We start from the raw sequence: 22,117 nt of genomic DNA on the forward strand, positions 1-22,117 counted from the left end.
TGTGTGTGTGTGTGTGTGTGTGTGTGTGTGTATTATATATATTTATACCATTTCTATATACAGACTTAGGATTTTCCAAAATGAATATATATTATTTTCTTTGATAGAAAATGAGATAGAGTAGTTACAGACTGTAACCGATAAAGCTATTAATATAGATACAGCCTAAATGGCTGTAATAGAGAGCTGAAATAAAATGAAACTGTGGTACATCTATATAATGAAGTAGAATACAATTATCAAGGTGGTCATAGAGTAAAATTAAAAGGTTTTCATCATATGTTGTTAAGTGAAAAAAGTAGCATGGGAAACTAGGAAAAGCTCACGGGCAGTAGGGAAGACCCAGCACAGCCAAAAATAAATAAATAAAAATTTTTTAAAAAGTAGCATAGGAAACAATATATAGTAAATGCTACATTGCAAATGTAAATATATGTAAATATATATATGTAAAAAGTGAAAGTCGCTCACTCATGTCTGACTCTTTGTGACCCCATGGACTATAGAGTCCATGGAATTCTCCAGGCCAGAATACTGGAGTTGGGTAGCTTTTCCCTTCTCCAGGGTATCTTCCCAACCCAGGTCTCCTGCACTGCAGGCAGATTCTTTACAAGCTAAGCCACAGGGGAAGCCCAAATGTATATATAAATAAACATAAATTTCAAGAACAGCATAAATGAAAATGTTATGACAATGGGATTATTGGTAATTCTTTTATTTTTTGCTTACCTGTATTTTCTAATTTTCTGAAATAAAACATGGATTACCTACACAGTAAGTGAGTGTTTATATAATTAAAAAAAATAAACATCCAAAGACTATTCTTAGGGCAATAAAATCCTGTATGAGTTAGTGACAAATCATATGCTTATTGAGCAGTTGTTGCCATCTGGTGGCTCAAAAGCAAAAACTCACTCTCTTTCTGCAGTTTGCATTTGGAATTAGGAAATGAAAGCCAAATACTGTGTCATGTTTCAGACGAATGCCTGGATAATTTTAGCAAGTTAATGAAAGTGTTCCTTTGATTCACAGTAAAAAGAAGTAACCTGGTGACCAAGCAAGAACCCGATCATGGGTGTAGTGTTGAATTTTACTTAAAAAATTAAACAATCTCTGTTTTACTAAATGTGTTTGCAGGCATGTTCATCCATAAAGACAGTTCTGAGTTATCTATTTTATGGATGATTCAGGGCAAAATTTCCTTCCTAACCTATTTTTTTTTTCAACTACTTGGCACAGCAGCCTGTAACAACACTACAAATATTTGTGGAATGAATGATCACTTCTGGCTGACTTAATCCAACTAACAGTTGGTGTGTTTTCATGGACTATAAATTAATTTAGAGATGAACCAGCTGAAGCACTAGTTTTCTTGACATGCAAACATAAAATAATAAAATGTTTCACAAAGCCAAACAATGGGTAGTTTAGCTGCCATTTTGAATCAGCTACCCTGCTCACTCCTCACCATCCTAGGACTCACCCCTGAATTTCATCCAGCCCACTCACTGAATTTATTTTTTCCCACTCACCTTTCTTCTGTGTATAAAATCTAAACATTTGAAACAGTGCCTCTGTGGAAAAGCATTGTTCATGCCTACCCTACACTGTTCTTCTGAGTTGCCCAGAAGGCCAAGTGGCTGGTAGATGGTTGCTTCTGAGAACTAACCCTTGCTTTCCTTACCACCCTGCAGGTGAGCTGATCAATCTCGCTATGTACTGTGAGAGGATAAGAAGAAAATTCTGGCCTGAGTGGCACCACGATGATGACAACACCATCTATGAGTCAGAGGAGAGCAGTGAGGGGAGCAAAACACACACGCCCCTGCTGGATTTCAGCTTTTACTCAAGGACAGAGACCTTTGAAGACGAGGGAGCAGAGAACAGTTTTTCCAGAACCCCAGACACAGATTTCACGGGACACTCGCTCTTTGACTCTGATGTGGACATGGATGACTACACAGACCATGAACAGTGCAAGTGACGGGCAGCCTCGCTGACCCTCCTCTGTTGGAGCTGCCACTCCCTGGGGTCAGTCCAGTTTCCCAGGCAGAAATCCATTGATCTGGGAGGAGATCTTCGTGCTTGGCACAGTTCTCACAAGCTAACTGGAGTAGAGCAGCCTTATTTCTTTTTTGTACAAACAAGACACAGAACCATTCCTATGGCTCCATTTAAAACAGAGGCAAAAAATTAAAAAAAGTCAGCATGGTTCCTGAAATCCATTTTTTGTTTTCATTAGAAAACTAACATTGTGTGGTAGAGCAGTGCAAGAGCGGGTTGTCCACAGACTGCTTATACGTTGATCCCCTGCAACCTGAGGGCTTACATGTGAGATGGATCCTGGAACATCCTTCATCCAGTAGGATTCAAAGTCATGAGTGATGTCATCAGAAGGAATGCAGGAGATAAATGTTCTTTGGTGGCCACTTGTATTTTCTGTGTGTATATTGTATGTTGAAATATAAGTCAAATAAAATCCATAGATATTCAGTGAACACCTACTATGTGCAGAGCACTGTGCTAGGTGCTAGCCAGTATTGGTTTTATCCTAAGCCCTGCCAGTGACTAGCTGTGTGATTTTGGGCAAGTCCCTTAATTCTTGTGTGCCTCATTTCCCCCACCTGTAAAGTGGGGGTGACAATAGTCTCCACCTACCTACCTCACAGGGGTGTTGTGAGGATTCATGTGGTAACATTTGGCGCTTTCAACCTCTAGGAAGAGGTGTGACATAAACACATTTTATTCTTTAATGTGCTTCGTGCGTGTGAAGATCGGCGGGCGGAGGAATTCCACATTCAGGCAACAGCAGCCACGGTCACTCGCCCAAGCCGAGCCGATGGAATACACACCAAGGCACAGTTAGGACGCACTCATCATCCTCTTTGTGGTCTTGCTTGAGTTGAAACCTTTCGTTGAAAGAACCTTGGAAATATTTTTACAGATCATCAACAGCTACAAACAGTCTTCAACTCTACTGTATATTTGCAGAGACGTCTCTTTTGTTGCCTGAACTCACACTGGAAAGCTGTCCTTTGTTGATTCCGGAGTGTTAAGTTGCCTATGTTTAGTTTACCTGGAGGGTATAAAGCTCAGGAATAAGATCTATTTAATAGAAGTGAAGGGGAAAGGATTTGATTTTTTTTTTTAAGCAGAAGCTCGCCAACTTGTAATGTGTTTTTTGAAAACAAACTTTGCAAGATGTACTGAAAAGATGAAACAGGAAGAGGATCGTTGTAAATGGTAGCAAAGCACTTTGTGCCGTGTAGACTCTATGCAGTTTTTATTAATGCAACTTTTCTGGTCTTCTCGGCCCTTGTCCACTGAGGGGAAGTCAATGCTGAGGAGAATCTTAATGTTTCTTAAGGATGTCCCCTCCCCTTCCTGTCCTCTCTTTCCCTCCCCATAGAGCACCTGAACTCTTGGGGTTACAGTGTTGACTAAGGCAATCTATCTCTGAAGACATGGTTTTGGTTGACTTAGAACATTTTCCAGTGAAATATGGGGTGAAGATCCTAGGGCGATGGCTGTGAATTTGGGCTTCTGACCACAACTGCCTGGGGAAGGGCTATTCCTAATGGGGTTAAAAAGGAACTTCTTAAAAGACAGCAACTTCTGAGAAGTTCATATACTTTATTTGAAAAAGACTCTGAATATAGTTTTGGCAAAACAGTCCTAGAATGCTGTGGATTCACAAAGATGTAATGGGAGAGAGTTTTTGAGGTGATTTACCATTTAAGCAATGTATAACTGGGAAGAAGTGCTGAAACACTCTAAGCTAAAGATTTTTATTCCACATAAAACTCAGTTGTTAGTATCTTATCAAACCCTTCATCTTTGAGGGGACTGTTTGCTGTCTAATGAGAATGTGTTGGAAGATATATGAATGGATAAGCCTATCTTGTTTCCAGTATCATTTCCAGGATTACCCACCTCTTATCTCTCTTGCAAATGCATTCCAAGACCAACTGGTGGTAGTTCTGTGTGACAGGGAAAGTCCTGGCCTGAAAATGTGAATGGAGTCGACAGACTCTGGATCTAGCTCTGCTAAGACTGAGTTGCCCTTTCCCCACCTTCAAAGTGGTGTTTGAAATTTTGTCTATAATTTATTCTTCCTGTATAGCACAAAGTATACTGTATCTTCATGCCAAGAAGGTTTAAGTTATGAGTATGTGGGGTCACAGATATTTTTTATTGTGTATTACTTGGAGGGCACATCCATGGAGAACCAACATTAAATATGTGAAACCTTCATTCATTCTCTCCAGGTGCCTCCCACGGGGGCTGAGTCCTGGGTACTGCCCGACCCCTCATGCTTGGGTACTCAGCATTTTGTAGGTATAACTTGATTAGGAACCCCAGAATATACCCAGGTTTTACTTTCCCAAAGTGGGTTATGGAAAAATAATGACTAAGACAAAACCCACAGTGGTGTGGGCGACTTATGCAGTCTTGATTAGGTGGGCTTTAATTTTATATGTTTCGTTCTTAGGCTGCCCAGATTGAACTGTTCTCCTATTTGATGAACAGGTGCTACTTATAAGAAAAATAACAAGAAGTTAGGGGATGTTTTGGTCATCTGACTCTCTTGTTCAAGTTCTGTATTTCTTTTTTATTGGAAGATAAGGAAGTGTGATCTTTAATGCTAAGAGATGCTTTTGGATGGCCAGAAGACCTGTGGGCTACCTGTTCTTTTTAACCTTTCATTGTAAAATTAAATTCTGTCTTTTTCTCTACTTCCCTTTGCCCCACCCCACCCTCATCTCCACTTCTCTGGATGAAGGAGCAGCCGAATTATACTTTGCCTTGCATATGTCAGAGTAGATAACAAGGATGATTTAAATTTATGCAGAGATAAACCGTATTGCCAGAGGGTCCCATTTCTTTTATAACATCATCATTTGTGAATATTAATGCTACCAAGGTGATGGGCTGCCCAGCTGACTGATCACAGACTTAGAACAAATGGACTTGAACTAGAACTTGAGTCTCATCCTCACATGAGCCCTACTTGTGTGTACTGGGGTATGAGGATATGTGTTTGTGAAACAACTAGGGTTCAAGGAAAGGAGGTGTTAAGGATTGTAGCTGTGGGAGTCTTGCCCAGATTACTCGAGAGAAAGTATAGACTCATAGACATGGATAGCTGGGTGGTGGATTTGCTCTGGAAAGCCATATTTATTTGAAGGGCAGGCCCAGAACTGAGGTCTTTCACCTTGCCTTACAGAGTTCTTGCCATTACATCACCTTGACTTGGATTATTTTTAAAACCACCTCCCTGAGAACTCACTCCATGTTTGTAGAACCAGCTCATCCCAGCCTCTCAGAGAGTGCTCGAAATCTTTCAGTCTTGTCCCCTGTATCTCTTCACCCGGGTCAGTTCAAGGGATCTTTGTTTGGTATCTACTCTGTACAAAGTGCTGCTTGTGATCTGTGAATGTCACCAAGATGGACATTTAAGTTACCAAGACCCTTGTTCTTGGATTAGGTCTTTTAAGGAGTCCATGCCCATATGATCTCTCACTGGGTATTTAGTTACTCAGTGATGAGTTGATAGCCCTTACCCTAAGCCTGGCCCTGGAATGCACACTGGATATAGAGTGGTGAACAGATGTGGCACCCTGGTTTTAGGTATTCTCTTTTGCCTAAGCTTCTGTGATAATCTCTTTTACGTGCATCGCCACTTCCCTGATCCATTCTACCCATCATCTTAGATTAATATTTCTCAAAACCCCCATAGGGCACTGTATTGCTCTAGGATGAGGTATTCCTTTGGGCCTGGTGTCCACACATTTTTATTCATCTTGTTTGCCAGGGCTCCTCCATGTAAGCCATCCAGTGCATCCAGGCTGGTCCATTTGCCGTTGCCTAGACATGCCTCACGTGCTCTGCTCTGTGCCTCCATTCATGCCAGCCCCTCTCCTGAAATGCCTGCCCTTCCTCTCCTTTGGCTCACACACCTCACATGGCCCAACCTTGTCAGTTCTGCAGGAAGAGGTCTCAGCTTATTGTAATCCTCGCTTCCTCTAGAAACACAGCTCCCATCACTTCCTTCCCTGAAGGCTGCATGGGGGGTGGATTCCTTCCACCAAGGAAGCCCAATATCTTTCTAGGGGAAGAGGGTCATACCCTAGAAAGATATTGGGCTTCCTTGGTGGCTCAGCAGTAAAGAGTCTTCCTGCAATGCAGGAGACCCAGGAGATGTGGATTCAATCCCTGGCTTGGGAAGATCCCCCGGAGGAGGAAATGGCAGCCCACTCCAGTATTCTTGCTGGGAAAGTTGCATGGACAGAGGAACCTGGTGGGCTAGAGTCCATGAGTTTGCAAAGAGTTGGATACAACTGAGCACACACACAGTGGTTTTTTAATCTTTGTGTCTCTATTGATAATCTAATGCAAGTCCTATGCCCTAGTCCCAGAAAAATATGGAGATATATGAAATTTTGCATATAAGTTCAGGAGATGTAGAAATGTCTTGAAATTACCTGTGGATTCCTTAGGGGGTTCATGGACCACAGCTGAAGAACCCTTGTTTGAAAAACAGCCTTTAAAATTTACTGCTGTTAGTGTTCATTCTTGCTTGATTTTATCCCAGCCAGACAGGAGACAAATTAGAATGGGAGGTGCAAGCACAAGTAATCTGTATCGTTATCCACATGGAGAGTGCTCTGTGACAGGGAAGGAAGAAGAGGCGCCTCACACTGATTGAGAAAATATCCTTTTTCTGACAAGTTTGGCATTTTGAAAGTGAAAGGATTTTGTTGTCATGATCATTGTCATCTACCTTCTGACCACCCAAAATGTTGATTTTGCAAAATCAGTTCAGGGACAGGGGCTTCACTTCAGCCCTGAAACGCACCACTTCTGCATGGATAAGCTGACTGGTCTGTGGCTTAAGGTGGGAGAGAAGAAGCTGGATTTTTCCTTATAGGAATAAGTTCTGCACAATCAGGTTTTTCTGCATTAATTAATTAATTGAACAATTGTTGAGTGTATTTTCAATAAAAGGATGGTGCCTTTTGTTGATAGGAAACAACTCAGGCTTTTCCTCCTCTTCTTTTTCTTTCCCTTCTCCTTCTTCATCTCCCCCATCCTCTCCCTCTTTCCTCTCCTCCTCTTCCTCTTTTTTTTTTTTTAAACGGGTGAGACTATTTTCATTGCTCCTGACTATTACCCAGGATTCTTTGTTCTCCTGTCTATGCAGTGCTATTTAAGAAGAACAAGGACTGATGAAAGTACATTCAATGACAAATATTTCTTGAGTCTAAATGCGGAACTCTGGCAACCCATTTCTAACAGGTCCAGGATCTATTGCCTGTGACTGTGGCATGCTTGACTTTTATTCATTTACTTTTGATGGTCTGGATGCAATTTGCAAAATTCAAAAGGACCCATTGGTGTGTGAGCAGGAGGATCCTCTGGACGGCAGAACCCTTGCTAATACCAGGAGTAAATGCTAATGGATGTGGGATTTTCTTCATTTTTTTTAGGTTTTTAGTCCCTGACTTTAAAGAATATCTTAAAGGTAATTAAGGCACTTTAATCTTTAAGATAACTGGAACCAGCAACACATTGGCCTTGCCCCTTAAAGAAGGTTACAGAGAATACTGAAAACAGTGTAAAAGGAAGCAACTCACTGTTTTGGGGCTGACAGTATGACCTCCTTAACCATTCTGGCTCTGGCCAAACAGGGACTTTGTCCCCAGACCAAAGCTCTCTGAAACTTCTGCTGCTGGCTAGACTATTTGGATGCTCAAATGTCAAGTGGATTATTGCCCCTAATTATCAAATTTGTAGACAAATAAAGGGGACCATTGCAATAATAAAACAGCTTATGAATATGGTCCAGCCAGCACCAACACTCTTGACCATTTCCATGGGGAAACAAGTTATCTAGAGCCAAACATTGGTACAGTACTTAGGTGTTCCATACACAAAGAATTTCAGCAATTAACTTGATTACTGTTATAATGTTCTTCTTAAATATTTTTCAGCTGCTCTTGTCCCTAATTACAGCTTTAAATATTTTCAAACAATTCACTAGCTATAGAGCGATATATATTTATGATGCTATTTCATTTTATGAAAAGTAGTATTACTAAAAGTGACTAATTCACCTCCCATCCCCCATTGGCAAGCATCTTTCCCCTCCCTATTTTTTTACTTTTAGCTCTAGAATAGAGTAACTTTGATTGATTAGTATAATTTAGACCTTCTTTAGTATTAAAAAAAAGTTACCCCATGGGTTTGAAAACAGTAGGATTTAGCTCCTAAATTGTTAAGTTAATCAGCAGTGGCTAAACAGATAGCAGAGGGAATGTGATATAATTCGAGGCTAGAAAGGAGTAATGCTTTGGGTAGTTACTACCTCCCTCCCTTAAAAAATACTACAATCTATAGACTGTTCTCTTTAATAGTTGTTCAGAATTGGAAGTCTTCTCTCATACTTGTTTCTATCCCCTAATAAGAGATCATGTTTGGCTTATTAAAATATCAACCGTGTCCAGATGATTGTATTTTTATCTTTAACAAATTATATCTGATTTTTTTTGCAGCAATAAGACTAGAGATAATGTTCAAATTTTGGAGGGAATCTCTGCTTCAGTAGGAGCAACATGTTTGTGTGACTCCTGTCAAAATGACTTTACCTAAAGTAAGCAGTCTCGTGGGATCGTGCTTATCAGAAACATGTGTTTTTCCCAGCAATCTGTATCCTGCTGAGTGTCTGACAACTCCACCCTTGATGAGGGTGATGTTCCCCTGAAGGTGGTGGTTGAAAAGATGAGGATCCAAGTCCTTCCTCTGGTGGTGGTTGAATTTCACTGAGTGGGAGGAGAAAAGGAAAGATGAACAGATACAGGGCTTCAAGCAATTGTGTGGTGTGGCTGTGTTAGAGAAGTGTCAGGCACGTTGAGAGTGTTCTGAATGGTGGCATCTTACTAAAGCAATCTGAAGGACTACGGGTTTAAATGAAAGACAAGTGCAATCTGTAGGGAAGGACTGTTGTGGTTATTCCAGTGGCCAGTGCAGCAAGCCCTGGAGTAACCTTGATCTTTGTCCTGGTTTCTGGCTTGTTCTCATCCCACCTGAGTCTGAGCCTGGGAACTGGAGGAGTGGCCCTGGTGTGTTCACTCCTTTGATTCTGGAACTTCCTTCTTGTCTCTCAAAAGTGTTTGTGACATAGAATTTCCATTTTCTAATATAAAAAATGTACAAGAGTATATTTGTATATTTGTTGTATAGAAGACCCTTAAATGTTTGGAGACACCCACCTCATCTCTATGTAGGCAGTGGTCTCCAAACCTCTGCGCTCATTGACCTCATCAGTAAGACTTTCTAAGCATGCCCCGCAAGGTATTTATTTAAACACACACACACACACACACACACACACTGCTCCAATGATTTGTTATGTACATTAAAAACCATAGCAAACATAGAAATTTACAGGGAATAGTCTACTCGATAGAGTTTAGAGTATGGGGCAAGAAGGACTTAAAGATAGCACGTAGAAGGCAGCAGTTGGTTAGAGAGTGTGTCTATATTGTTGGTGGGCAAGTAGATGTAAAATAGGCATGGAAGCATGATTTTAGATCAAGGTTATTCATTCTTAAGAGCCATTTTTGGCTAGAAGAAAAGAGTGAATAATTAGATGTTACCTTTATAAGAACTCTTTTAAATTCTGTTTTGGGGACCACTTGATATAGTACATCTCTTAAATTCCTGAAAGTTTCCTCAGTACACTGATTTAAGCAAAACAAGAAAGGAGGGAGGGAAAAACCTCAATTATGCAAATGCTGACTCTCATGCCTGAGAATTTCTGAATCTGAAAAGCACGTTTTGATAATTCCTGGTAATCATCACCTCACTGATTATTTGTCTTTCTTCTATTTGTTTATTACCCCGTGTCTCCAAATGTGTGGGAGATGTACAGATTTATTTTCAGATACCTGAGATAGGAGGGACCAATGTTGGTATAATTTGAACCTACATTTCAGCTGCTTGGGGGCTGATGGGTGGACACTGCCCGGAAACAATGACTTGCACCCTCTGTTTGGCAAACACAGTGGATAGCATCTTGCTGAACGAGGGCCTTGATATGGAGGCGGCATTCCAGTGTTTACTTCTGGACCTATGAGTTCCTTTAGCACAGTTATTGTTAGTAGTTTATAAAGCCATATTTAAACTTGTACACTTGATTGTAAGATAGATTTGAATTGTGCACTATGTTGATTACTGTATATAAATGTGGAGATTCTGTATATTTGGTCTCATTGCTGTATGTATTTGATGTGTAAATGATAACTAATGGATATGAAATAGCTGGCTGTGAATGTCTTTATTCCAGTTTGCTTCTCTTTTGCAAATTTGAATGTTTAAACTTTACACCCATGGGGAAAATCTGAGATATTTTTTGCATCTAATATACTGTTAAGTGGTGGTCTCTTAGATGGTTGGGAGAATATTTTAGTTTTAAGGCTCATGTATAATTAGAAGGGAGGTAATGAATTTTTTAGGCGTGTGACTTTCTGATAGAATTTTAAATGAATGTTTTTTAAGTAGAAAAACAGGTCTCTGGATTATGCGGTCTTTCCTCTCTTGCCCTTGTTTCGTGCCCAGTGTGCCCGTTCAGAGCTGTCAGGACTGATGTCCACTGGCAGAGAGGAGAGAAGGAGATGCAGAGAGGGGAACACGTGTGAAGACTGTCCCTGTGGCTGCTGGCCTGGTGGGTAGACCAAGTCCTCTCTGGATAAGTAAACACGCCTCAGTTGGTTTTCCCAGCTGTTCAGGGAAGTAATTCTGATTCCCATTTTATAGATGAGAAAAGAAGCTTGAAGTGGTAGATTAGGTAATGTGGCTAAGAGACGCTCAAGTCAAATATTGGGGTCAGAGATTCACAGTGAGGTTTTGGAAACACAAATCTTACTTTCACACACATGCCTGGCAAGGAACTGCGAAGGAGAGGTGGGCCTGTGGGCATTTCAGAATGGGTGGAGGCCTTCAGAATGTTTAAAATCTATTCTACGAATTTGAGCAACTATTATTCAAATGTTAGCTTTTTACCTGTTAGAGCAAATTACAACAAGGTAGCATTCAATATCTCAAACTTGGGAGTTCCCTGGTGGTCAAGTGTTTAGGATTTTGGGCTTTCATTGCTGTGGCCCCAGTTCAACACTGGTCAGGGAACTGAGATCCCCAAAGTCACGCAGCATGGCTAAAATCACCCCCCACCCCTAAACAAAACAAAACAGGAAAAAACCCAAACCCCACAAAATCCCAAACTCTTCAAACCGTGGGACTATTAGGTAAATAACGAGAGAACCCCCCCTTTCCACATTCAGAGATAATAATTTGCTTTTTATCATTTAGATCCCCTTTCTCTGGTAACCTGTAAAGCCTGACTATTCAGCCTTTATTATTTATTGTCTGTGTTATTAGTAACATAGACCTCCACTGGAAATGCTCTGGGGCAAATCTACAACTATTTCAACTTAAGTGGGTTCAAACCCTTCTAGAACCTGTGTGGGGGTCCTGGACTCAGGCTTGGTGTCTGTCCCTTCAGGGAAGCTTTGTGCTCCTTGCTTTTAGAATGAAGGGGGTGGTTTGCCTTTCCAAAACACTTTGCTCCCAGAAGTGTTAAGAGAAATATTTTGCAACCAGTTGTATCGAGTATTCCATGATGCCGTTTTTCACATTTTCGTCTTTTTCCTTCACGGGGGAGATGGCACAGTCGGTCTCCTTGTTCTCTCGGGGGCGGCCTGTGTGGTTTGCAGATGGTGCCACTGTCGGCACCTTCTAAACACTGCCCAGCCAGGTTGGTGCTCACTGGCCACAGAATTTCCTTTTAGTGGTAAAGAATTCTCCTGCCGATGCAGGAGATGTGTGTTCGATCGATCCCCAACTCAGGAAGATCCCCTGGAGGAGGGCATGGCAACCGGCTCCAGTGTTCTTGCCTGGGAAATTCCATGGACAGAGGAGCCTGGCGGGCTACTGTCCATGGGGTCGCAATGTGTTGGACACGACTGAGTGACTGAGCATGCATGGGTACAGGCAAGGTTAAAGTAGCTTGTCCTTTGGATGAAAGGGAACTTTGGAAAACAAAGAGGAAAGAGAACCCACCTCCTTCATTATGGTAACGTCTGCATTGCTGCCCTGTGTGCCTAGTGGTACCTGGTCTATTTGCCTGATGGTGTTCTTGTGGTGAAGACTTGGGGGTCATCTCCAGGTGAGGGATGGGCAGGATTGGAGTTCCCCTCCCTGGACTGTTTGGTCTGGGGCGAGCTCATTGGGTCACTTGTGCTCCACACAGATCGGAAAACCCTGATTAAAACAGCATCCTAGGCAGCCTTGGAAGGGAGGGGACTTGAGGGAAGGGCTGAGTGTGGGAGGGAGCAGCCCCAGGCCTCTTCCCAACCCTACTGTGCCAAGGGTGTATTGTGGGGAAGCCTGGTGCTGCTTTTCCACTCTCACAAGCCTCCTCCAGCCTTAGCTGGTGCATTTCAAGGAAAATAGCAGAAATTCTAAAGACTACTCCGGGGTGTCAATAGTCTTGATTTGATAGTGGCACAAAAATGGGAAGTAGGGTAAGTGGGGAGAAAGGACCCGGGGGCCAACTGTTTGGAAAGTCATCCCTTTGCAGGTGAGGAGAGTTTCTGAGCTGGGGACTAATGTAAGGAATGAGTATTTAGATGAGATTCACTGATGACAGCCTGCATGCAGCACTGGTCAGAGAGCAGCTGGACCTGATCTCAGTGGCTTGGAGTGAAGTCAGAGGTGGGACATGAGGACAGGGATGGGACATGGGGAGAAGGGAGAGCAGCCACCGTGCACAAGGAGAACCCGAGACTCCCGGCAGTGGGGAGCCCGGGAGGGGGTGGGCTGGGGGGAGATGGTGCAGGCGGCGGTAATGCTGGAGACTGTGGCCTGCTGCTGCCAGTGCAGAGAAAGGGGAGGAGGGGGGACCGATACGGGGCCAGAGCGGTGCTTGATTTTAGCCGCCCTGAATTTGAGGAACCAGTCTCTACTGGACTGGAGCCTGTGAAGGGGTAGAAGTGAAGCCACCTCCCTGAAGGGATTGCTGAAGCAAATGGGCTGGTGAGATAATAAAAAATTATTGGCACCTTGTATTTGCATAATGTACATCTTTAAGGCATGGTTAGAGTCAGTAACACTGAGACCACATCACTTAGTGTCTTCATTTACAAAATGAGGCTTCTTACAGGTTAATCTTTTAGATAGCTTCTGGCTCAAACTTCCTTTTATCCTTCCCTGAGGCTGAAAGCCACTCCTCTGGCAACACCGACTCCACCTCCTGCTCTGCTGATTCTTACAGTGCTGAAAGGAGGAGTTAGTTGACCAAATCAACTAGTAATAGCTAATTAATTAATATTAACTATAGTGATATAATAATGAAGCATTATACACAATTATTGTGTTATATATATTTTAATATTACTGATAGCTAATTAATTATTAGTACCATATTAATTGGACTTCCCAGGTGGCACACTAGTGGTAAACAGTCCACCTGTAATGCAGGAGACGCAAGAGACATGGGTTCGATCCCTGGGTTGGGAAGATCCCCTGGAGAAGGAAATGGCAACCCACTCCAGTATTCTTGCCTGGAAAATTCCATGGATGGAGGAGCCTGGCAGGCTACAGACCATGGGGCTGCAAAGAGTCAGACATGACTGAGAACATACACACCATGTTACTCTGTGCCAAGCACTGTGTTCTTAGCAACCTCCTTCTGTTTATCATTTAATCCTCACCATAGCCCTGTGAGGTTTTATCATTCCTCATAATCACCCTCATCACCACACCTTGCCATCAGCATCATTGGTTTACAGATCAGGAAACTGAGAGAGAAGTTAAGTAACTTACTCCAATCTCTGTCAGATGATCAGCAGAGCTGCAGTGAGTCTGAGAGTTCAGCTTTTACACTACTGTCTAACACAACCTTAATACCACTGAAGAGATAAAGGAGGCAGAGGTATTATAGACAGGCTAAAATGGAACAAGCATATCTGTGTTGCTCAGAGGCATCATGCCAGCTGCTTGGAGTCAGATGGTGGGGGCTGATTGGGTGTTTGTACCTATGTCTTAGCATCAGGGAAATAAACCCCCTTTTCCCTAAAAGGAGCTTTTCCCTGTAAGCAGAGCCTGCGAAACTGCTTAGACAGAGCCCCAAGGATGGAGTACTCAGGGAACCCCTCCCCCAAAAGCTTGTGGTTGTATCTTCCTTAAACACTTGTGTTACTTTTTCTTTGCTGTTGACTCCCCAGGCATGGGCCATGGAATGTCTCTCGGCCATGGAATGTCTGATTTCTTGTGTTGGATAGCTTTAAGGGTTTAAAGCCTGCAGCAACTGGAGGCCTCCAGGGGAGAGGCACAAGGCAGCTCTCCGCATGGTACGGTGCACATAGTAAATGATCAATAAAGGTTGGTTACAGGAATGGACGGATTCTCAGGTAAAAGACAAATCAAATTGCAAAGAAATATCCAAAGTTTAAGATTTGACAAGACATACTGTGCCAAGGCAGCCCATAAATTACTCATAGAACAAACCACAGGTGACTGAAATACGGGGTAGTAATTTCTGGAGGCTCAAGTGGCTTATGCAGTCCTCAGGATCCCTTGATGGAATTATAGCCCCATAATTCAAACAGCTCCCATTTCCTTGACACACACACACCACACATCTGAATCCCAAATCCTGCCCGTGGTTGGCACTGTCTTCATCTCCACCCTTGCACTCTTATGTTGCCCAATAAATTCTCTTGTTAGAGCCTCTGGTGTTAGGCACATTCGCCTACTCTTTGTCCTGTAGTGTTGCTATGTATTATAGGATATTAACTTATTAAGGAGACTGCATACATGAAAACTCTGTGTATGGCTTTATTTGGGGGTTTTGGAAGTTAATTCCTTTTAGCTCTGGTTTTGCATCCTATAAGAACTAGAGCGCAGTTAGAGATGCTTTCTTTGGATTCAGCCTGAACTCTGTGCCTAAAGCTAGAGGCAGAAATTCCTAGTAGGGAGGAGTTGTCTTCCTCTTTTTTTTCTCCTCATGCTCTAACTCTTTCTCTGTATTAGGAATTTGAATTCGTAGTAATATGGAATTATTCTTAGCCCTATTTCCTGTATCATTTTGTGAATATGCAACTAGTAGCTTAAAAGTAGACATGTCAGATACAGTCATAAATGACCTTTTTTTAATTATAACTTCCCCTGCAAAGCTGCTCTGTAGGGCTAGTTTTCTCCCTAATGTTGGATGAAATTTTAGGCAAGTCTCATCATTTATCTGCTCACTATTAGATGATTGAAAGATAGGGATCCCTTTAGTCCCTCAAGACAGTTGCAGTGTTGAACTTATGGTTACCAGGGGGAAGGTTTGGGGGAGGGATAGTTAGGGAGTTTGGGATTGACAGGTATACTCTGCTATATTTAAAATGGATGACCGACAAGGACCTACTATATAGTACAGGGAACTCCGCTCAACATTTTGTAACAACCTAATTGGGTAAAGAATTTGAAAAGAATAGATACATGTATGTATATAACTGAATCACTTTGTTGTACATTTGAAACTAACACAACTTTTTTGGTCATCTTTACTCCAATATAAAACAGGAAGTAAAAAATAAAAATGAACACGTGTATACCCATGGCAGATTCATGTTGATGTATGGCAAAACCAATACAATATTGTAAAGTAATTAGCCTCCAATTAAAATAAATAAATTTATATTAAAAAAAAAACCACAAGCAGACAAAAACCAGTTGTTGTCCAGTTGCTCAGTCATGTCCGACTCTTTGAAACCCCGTGGACTGCAGCATGCCAGGCTCTTCTGTCCTTTTTGTCCAGTTTTCTGTCCAATTATGGTTCTGATATTAATATGTAGAGTTAAGGGCAATAATACAGATTCTGAATTGTATTCAACACTGAAGCTGCTCCTCTGTTTTGCATTTGTCGCCATCAGAAGAAGGGCGAGTTTCTTTTATTATCTTTCTTCTGTCAGCTTCCTCTCCCTGCCTCCTTCTTTCCCACTCCACAGGTATTGGCTAGCCTCAGCTTCTGAGGCCACTAGGGATGAATCCGAGAAAGGCGGAGGAGTTTAGGGGGACATGTCTAACTCAGCTGCTGCCAAAATGGTTGCCGGTATTTGCAGATGTTTGAAGATGATTCTCATGCGCACTTTCCCGGGCCATTTGGAGACCTCCCTAGTACCAGGAAATCTTCTACCTGGAAGTTCCCAGGATACAGGCGAATGCTTCTCTGGCTGATCACTTATGATTCTGTTGTTGTCCCCTGGTTGGACTTCTAGCACTCTTCCAAAAGTCCTTGTAAGCAAAGTCTCTTATTTATTTATTTTAAAAAATATTTATTTATTTGGCTGTGCTGAGTCTTGGTTGTAGCACTTGGGGATCTTTAGTTGCAGCAAGTGAACTCTAGTTACACCATGGGGGATTCCTGTTCAGGGATCGAACTTGGTTCTGCCAGGGAAGACCCAGCAAAGTCTGTTTTAGATGGTACGTTATCTGTGTCTCTCTTTGTGCTAAAATGTAGACCTCTCCAGCAAAATGTCCAGCTCTCCACCAAGCCCCACTGGCTCACTGAGCCTGAGGCAACTGGAAATTTCCCCTACCTCTCATTTCTCCTTTTATGTCTAAGACCCCACTACAGAGTGGGATTAGTTGATGCTGACTGTCTCGGGGCCTCAGTGGAAGGTGAGGAAGCGATCCCGTAAAATGTAGCATATACCTGTGCTTGGGAACCAAAGGATATTTTAAGGTGAGTTTGATGGTCCTGAGTCTGTGAATGTCCTTCACTGTTCTTAAGTGGGCAGTATTCTGGCGTCTCTTCTCAGGCTGGTTATGGGAGGCTCTTATCACAAGGACTTTGCTCCAAGCATCCTCAGCTTTTCTGTTCCTTCTCCTGGGCTACTGCTTCTTCCTTTATCATTGCAAAATAAGAGAATGAAAAATGCTCCCTTAGTTCTACTAAACTGGCTATCTCCCCCTCTATTTTGTCTCTGAAGTGAGATTCTGAGAAACTCTGAAGTTGTCCCCTTGGTATGTAGGGATATTTCCAAATGTACTCCCCACTCCCCACACACACCATTTTTAGTAACCTAGAATGAAGCTGACACACACATATGAAAAATCAACCATATAATTAATCTACATTCATTGCTCGTCTGTGCTCTGTTTTCTGCTGGTGATTTGGAGGGACTAAATAAGACTGATTTTAAATATGGGAATATAAAATTATATGACTGTGAAAAGTCATCTGGCAAGTGGGTAAGAGGACTGTCAAGGGGCCTGGAGATGGACTCATAAGAGCCTTGGCCTTATGGAAAGCAAGTGGACTTTGGTGGGAAAGATTAGTTAATAAAGTTTCTCGTCTAAAGCCAAAACTGAAGGGTAAATTGGTTATATAGGGGATTATTCCCAAATAATGATTCAGGGAAGTTATAATGATTTTTGTTTTTATTATGCCTATGTATACGATTTAGGGTTAATCTAAGATGTATGAAAAATAGAAATCCATGCTTTTCAAGTCCAGGTGTTAGGTGCTGTTGTCCCCTCAGCACACTATTGCCCCCTGGTGTCAGCATGTGTAAGTTGCAGGGGCAGTTAGTAACCAAGAATAAAAACCCATCTTAAGTGCTGATTTTTTTTTTAAGTGAAAACTTTTTGACATGTTAAAATTATAAATGATGAATTATAATAATAGAATGAATGGAAAATATTATAAGCACATATGAATTCCCAGTAAGTGAAGCCAGCCTGGGCAAGAGTGATCATTGATGGCTGTGAGGAAAATGTGGACTTGAGCTTCTTCTGGATGAATAGCTAGGAGTGAGGCACAAAACAGTGGGAGGGGTGTTCCATTAGATTGTGGGTCTTCCCAAGAAGTGCTCTATTTTATGATCCTTTCACTCTCACATCTAGCACAGAACCGGGCACATCATGTGTAACCATGCTGCTAAGTCACTTCAGTTGTGTCGGACTCTGTGCGACCCCATAGACGGCAGCCCACCAGGCTCCCCCATCCCTGGGATTCTCCAGGCAAGAACACTGGAGTGGGTTGCCATTTCCTTCTCCAATGCATGAAAGTGAAAGTGAAGTTGCTCAGTCGTGTCCGAATCTTAGCGACCCCCTGGACTGCAGCCCACCAGGCTCCTCTGTCCATGGGATTTTCCAGGCAAGAGTACTGGAGTGGGGTGCCATTGCCTTCTCCGTGTATAACCATAAATGTTTGCTAATGCTTGCTAATAATGAACAGTGTGTATGTTGGAAATAGTAAGCAGACTGGTTAAAAGTGGAAAGGTCCTGTTTTCAGTAAGCGGCAAATGATAGATCTGTGAAACTCCATAACACACGGCAGGTGCCAAGAAGTGGACCTTGGACTTTGAGTGGGATGCAGCGAGGACTTCTGAATGGAAGGCTCATAAGATGATACAGGAAGATGGGTCCAGCAGCAGCGGGCATTAGAAGGGAGGAGCAGGACATTCTGTACATGTGTTCTTTCCTTTCTGTTCACATTGTTGTTCTCAACTGAAGTCTTTTTTTGCTCTTGCTCAAACATCTCTGGTGACTTTCCCCTTTTACACAAGAGTCTCAACTTTCAGCCTGCTTGCCAAGCACTTCCAACACAGATGTCCCTAGCTATCAGAAAGTATGAAAACTCTCCTGAGCTGAAATGATGTAAAGTGAAGAAGCAATTACCCTAGGACACATCTTGATAATGAATGCACAAAGCAAACTGAGATAAAGCCCAGATACTCACAGACAGTTCAAAGTGGTGGTGGCTTGAGGCTGTGATGCTGAGTGTAGTTCCCAGAGAGGAACCTGGGGGAACCGCTCTCCCTGCCTCTGTAACAGCTTACTGAAAAACAACCACTTTTCTTTTCTCCCTTTTTTTTTGTAAAAGTGAAAACCCTTTTTGGATTTCTTTTGGTTAGTGGAAACAGGTACTAATGTAGGTCTTTCTTAAAAGTGAAATCACACAAAGCAGACTTTCAAAAAGTGGGGGATACCTGTATTTTGTTCCTAACAGCTTCATTTTCCTCTTCTATGTGAAGTTCCTCCTATGAACTCCATCCTTTATCCAGACAGATGATTCATTCAAAATTGTGTCAAACCCTTGGCCACTTCCATGCATTGACTCCTGGGATTTTCATCGTTTGCTTATCCATGCCATGATTCCATGCATAATGCCCATGTCACGTTCATCCTTCTCTGCAAGTCTTCCTGCCTTCAGAAATGGCCCTTTCTTCTTAATTTCTGAAGCAATCCTTGTTCATCTGTTCACTGATCACCTAGCGTGTGCTTACATGCTCTCCTAGACACCTCTTGCTGTATACCATATCCCCCTTTCTAGATTATAAACTTTCAGAAATGACACCTGAGTTCTTGTGTTTTGTAAAAATTCCTCTGAGGCTTCAGTAAATGTATGTTGTCCAATATGGGGATAGTGGAAATAGAGAGGAAGAGACAGAAACATGAATGATTTTGAAAGAAGAATTCACAGAGTTTTGTGATTACTGACTTATCTAAATCTTTCGTGGGGACTTATTTTTATTTGTGTGCTGTTCAAACTCTTGGAACCTATTATCATAGGTTCCATATACATCCATACTCCTGTGCAAAGAAATTCTTCCTTTTATTTGTCCTAAATTGCCCTTTATACTGATGATCCTATTTAAAGCATAAGGGTCTATATGCCTTTTAAAGGTTAGGGCACTGTTTAGCCAGATGCCCAAATATTTATATACGGAGACCTACAGGAGTGTTGTCTGATTAATACCTGTCTTCTTGGGAAAGCTCTGAATAATGTCAACATGAACTACATTATTCCTGCTAAAAATTCATCCATTTAGTTTAACTTGCATGTAACGACACCTGAAAGTCAGGAGCTGTTTGCTGAGCGCTGTTGCAATACTGTTGTAGCTCATTCATAACCAATGGTGATGAAGTACCCTCAGCATACCAAATGGGAGTCTCAGCATAAATTGGAAATTTAGGGGCTCCTGGAAACCTTTAATATGTGATGAATATAAAAGGAAAATGCATCGTGTCTCAGAGAGATCCTTGTTTGGGAAAAAAAGACGCCTTTAGTAATAAAATTGAATTGGGTGTTAAAACTATGGTATTAACCACATGGTTTATGTTAATGCCAGTTGAAATTTATCAAGATAGCTGAACAATAAAGAAGGTGGAGATGGGACTATTAAATAGAGCTGGGAGGGGCTGGGTAAGGCAGAACCTCTCCATTGTCATTTCGTCTTTCTCTTTCCTGTTTTTTGATTTCTTCTTTTCTCTCCTGTTACATGACTCTCCATGCTTTTCCTCCCCTCCTGAAAGCTTTTATTTCTCTTCCTCTTTCATCAGCTTCTCCTCTTTCCCCTCACTGCAGCGTCCTTTCCCCGCTCCCACTTCTTTCCTGCTCTCTGGGAGTCTACCCTCCCTCCACCTCAAATGACCTGTTGCCCCTCTGTTGTAAATGATAGAGGTTTGCAATGAGAGGGGCCTTGAGACCATCTAATTTAGTTTTCTCTTACAGGTGAGGCTGAAGAGCTCAAGGGAAGTTAAGTTACTTGTCACCCGGATAGCGAGTGATAGGGTCTGCACAAGAGACACCACATCTGAGTGTTGAAAGGGACTGGAGTGTCATCCATGTCACCCTTCTAGCCAGTGGAGAAGCATCTGCTGAAATGTGTGGGCATATTTAGCCCGTTTGTGAATATTTCCAGGAAGAGTAGCTTACTTCTTGTTAGGTACCTTATTATATTGTTGGGAAATTCTGATAGAAAGCCATTGTTTTAGATTAAATTCTACCTCTCTTTAATTTTCTTTCCCTATTCCTACTTCTGTCTACTAGAATTACAACAGAGGCTTTCTTTCATGTGTTTGCTCTTCAAATATTTGATGAAGCAATTGGACTTTCTTAATCCTGTCCTTCCCAAACCAAACATTCCCAATTCTGTTAACGGTTCCTGGTGTCACATGGCTTACACATTTCTCGTCATTATAGAGCCCTTTCCTTGACCATCCTGATATGATGACAACAGATTTAGACACAATACTTCAGCTAGTATTTAATCCATGTCTCAGACTACAGAGTCATTATTACGTGTAGTAATAATAATCATTATTATCATGATTTGGGAGCTTTATTAGTGCTCATCATGTTGGGCTCATATAGTCTTAGGTAAGTCTGAGATTAGATTCAGCTGAAATCCTCAGGTCTCTTCCATTTACACTGCTGAGAAATCAGAGCTTTCCAGCTCCTCTTTTCTGATTATGTAGATGAGTATAGTGTTACTTTAGGTCTTAATTTCTACTCCTATAAAATTCGATCATGTTGGTTTTGTACCCTTTCCTAGTACAGACTCCTTCTAGGTTGGTAGCTTTCAGTCGTATTCTTGCACCTACAGTGGACTGACAGCTTCCAGCTGGTGAACAGCTTTGATCAGTGTGTAAATTCACTTTAACTATAACTGAATAAAGTGTCCGTAGGTTATAGGGATACCTGCCAGAGAGAGCATTAAGTGACAGAGTTCTGTTACAGAATGGAATGGAGGACACTTTGGCTTGTATCGGTTAAAGTTCATTTGATTACAAGCAATAGAAATCGATTGGAAGAACCCTTGTATCTCACAAAGCTAAAGGAAGAATGGGACAGCTAAACCCCAGAATAGGCAATTCTACAGTAAGTGTTCAGGATGTTTTCCAGAAGTGGTGACTCTCAGAGTTCTGTTACAGAATGGAATGGAGGACACTTTGGCTTGTATCGGTTAAAGTTCATTTGATTACAAGCAATAGAAATCGATTGGAAGAACCCTTGTATCTCACAAAGCTAAAGGAAGAATGGGACAGCTAAACCCCAGAATAGGCAATTCTACAGTAAGTGTTCAGGATGTTTTCCAGAAGTGGTGACTCTCAGTTTCTGGGTCTTTCTATACTACCTTTCAGAATTCATGGTGAAAAATATCTGACTGCTCCAACTGGGGCGCACTGAGGTCTCTGGAGCAGTCTTTCTTTCTAACCCCTTGCCCTGGCCCCATTGTCTCATTCAGCTCTGTGACACGTAGCCAGAGGTACAAAATTT

General features: G+C 42.0%; 1 protein-coding gene across 1 annotated transcript in view; it reads left to right on the top strand.

Moving 5' to 3' along the window:
• FAXC (failed axon connections homolog, metaxin like GST domain containing) overlaps positions 1 to 10,320 on the top strand; it is a 78,992-nt gene extending 68,672 nt beyond the window's left edge. Inside the window, exon 6 of the mRNA XM_055535419.1 lies at positions 1,695 to 10,320. Coding sequence (XP_055391394.1) covers positions 1,695 to 1,984 — 290 coding nt within the window. The 3' untranslated portion in view covers positions 1,985 to 10,320. The remainder of the gene's footprint in view (positions 1 to 1,694) is intronic.
• Positions 10,321 to 22,117: the final 11,797 nt, after the last annotated feature.

The sequence above is a fragment of the Bubalus kerabau genome, chromosome 9 (genome assembly GCF_029407905.1).
Source record: "Bubalus kerabau isolate K-KA32 ecotype Philippines breed swamp buffalo chromosome 9, PCC_UOA_SB_1v2, whole genome shotgun sequence".
Classification (NCBI taxonomy): Eukaryota; Metazoa; Chordata; class Mammalia; order Artiodactyla; family Bovidae; genus Bubalus; species Bubalus kerabau.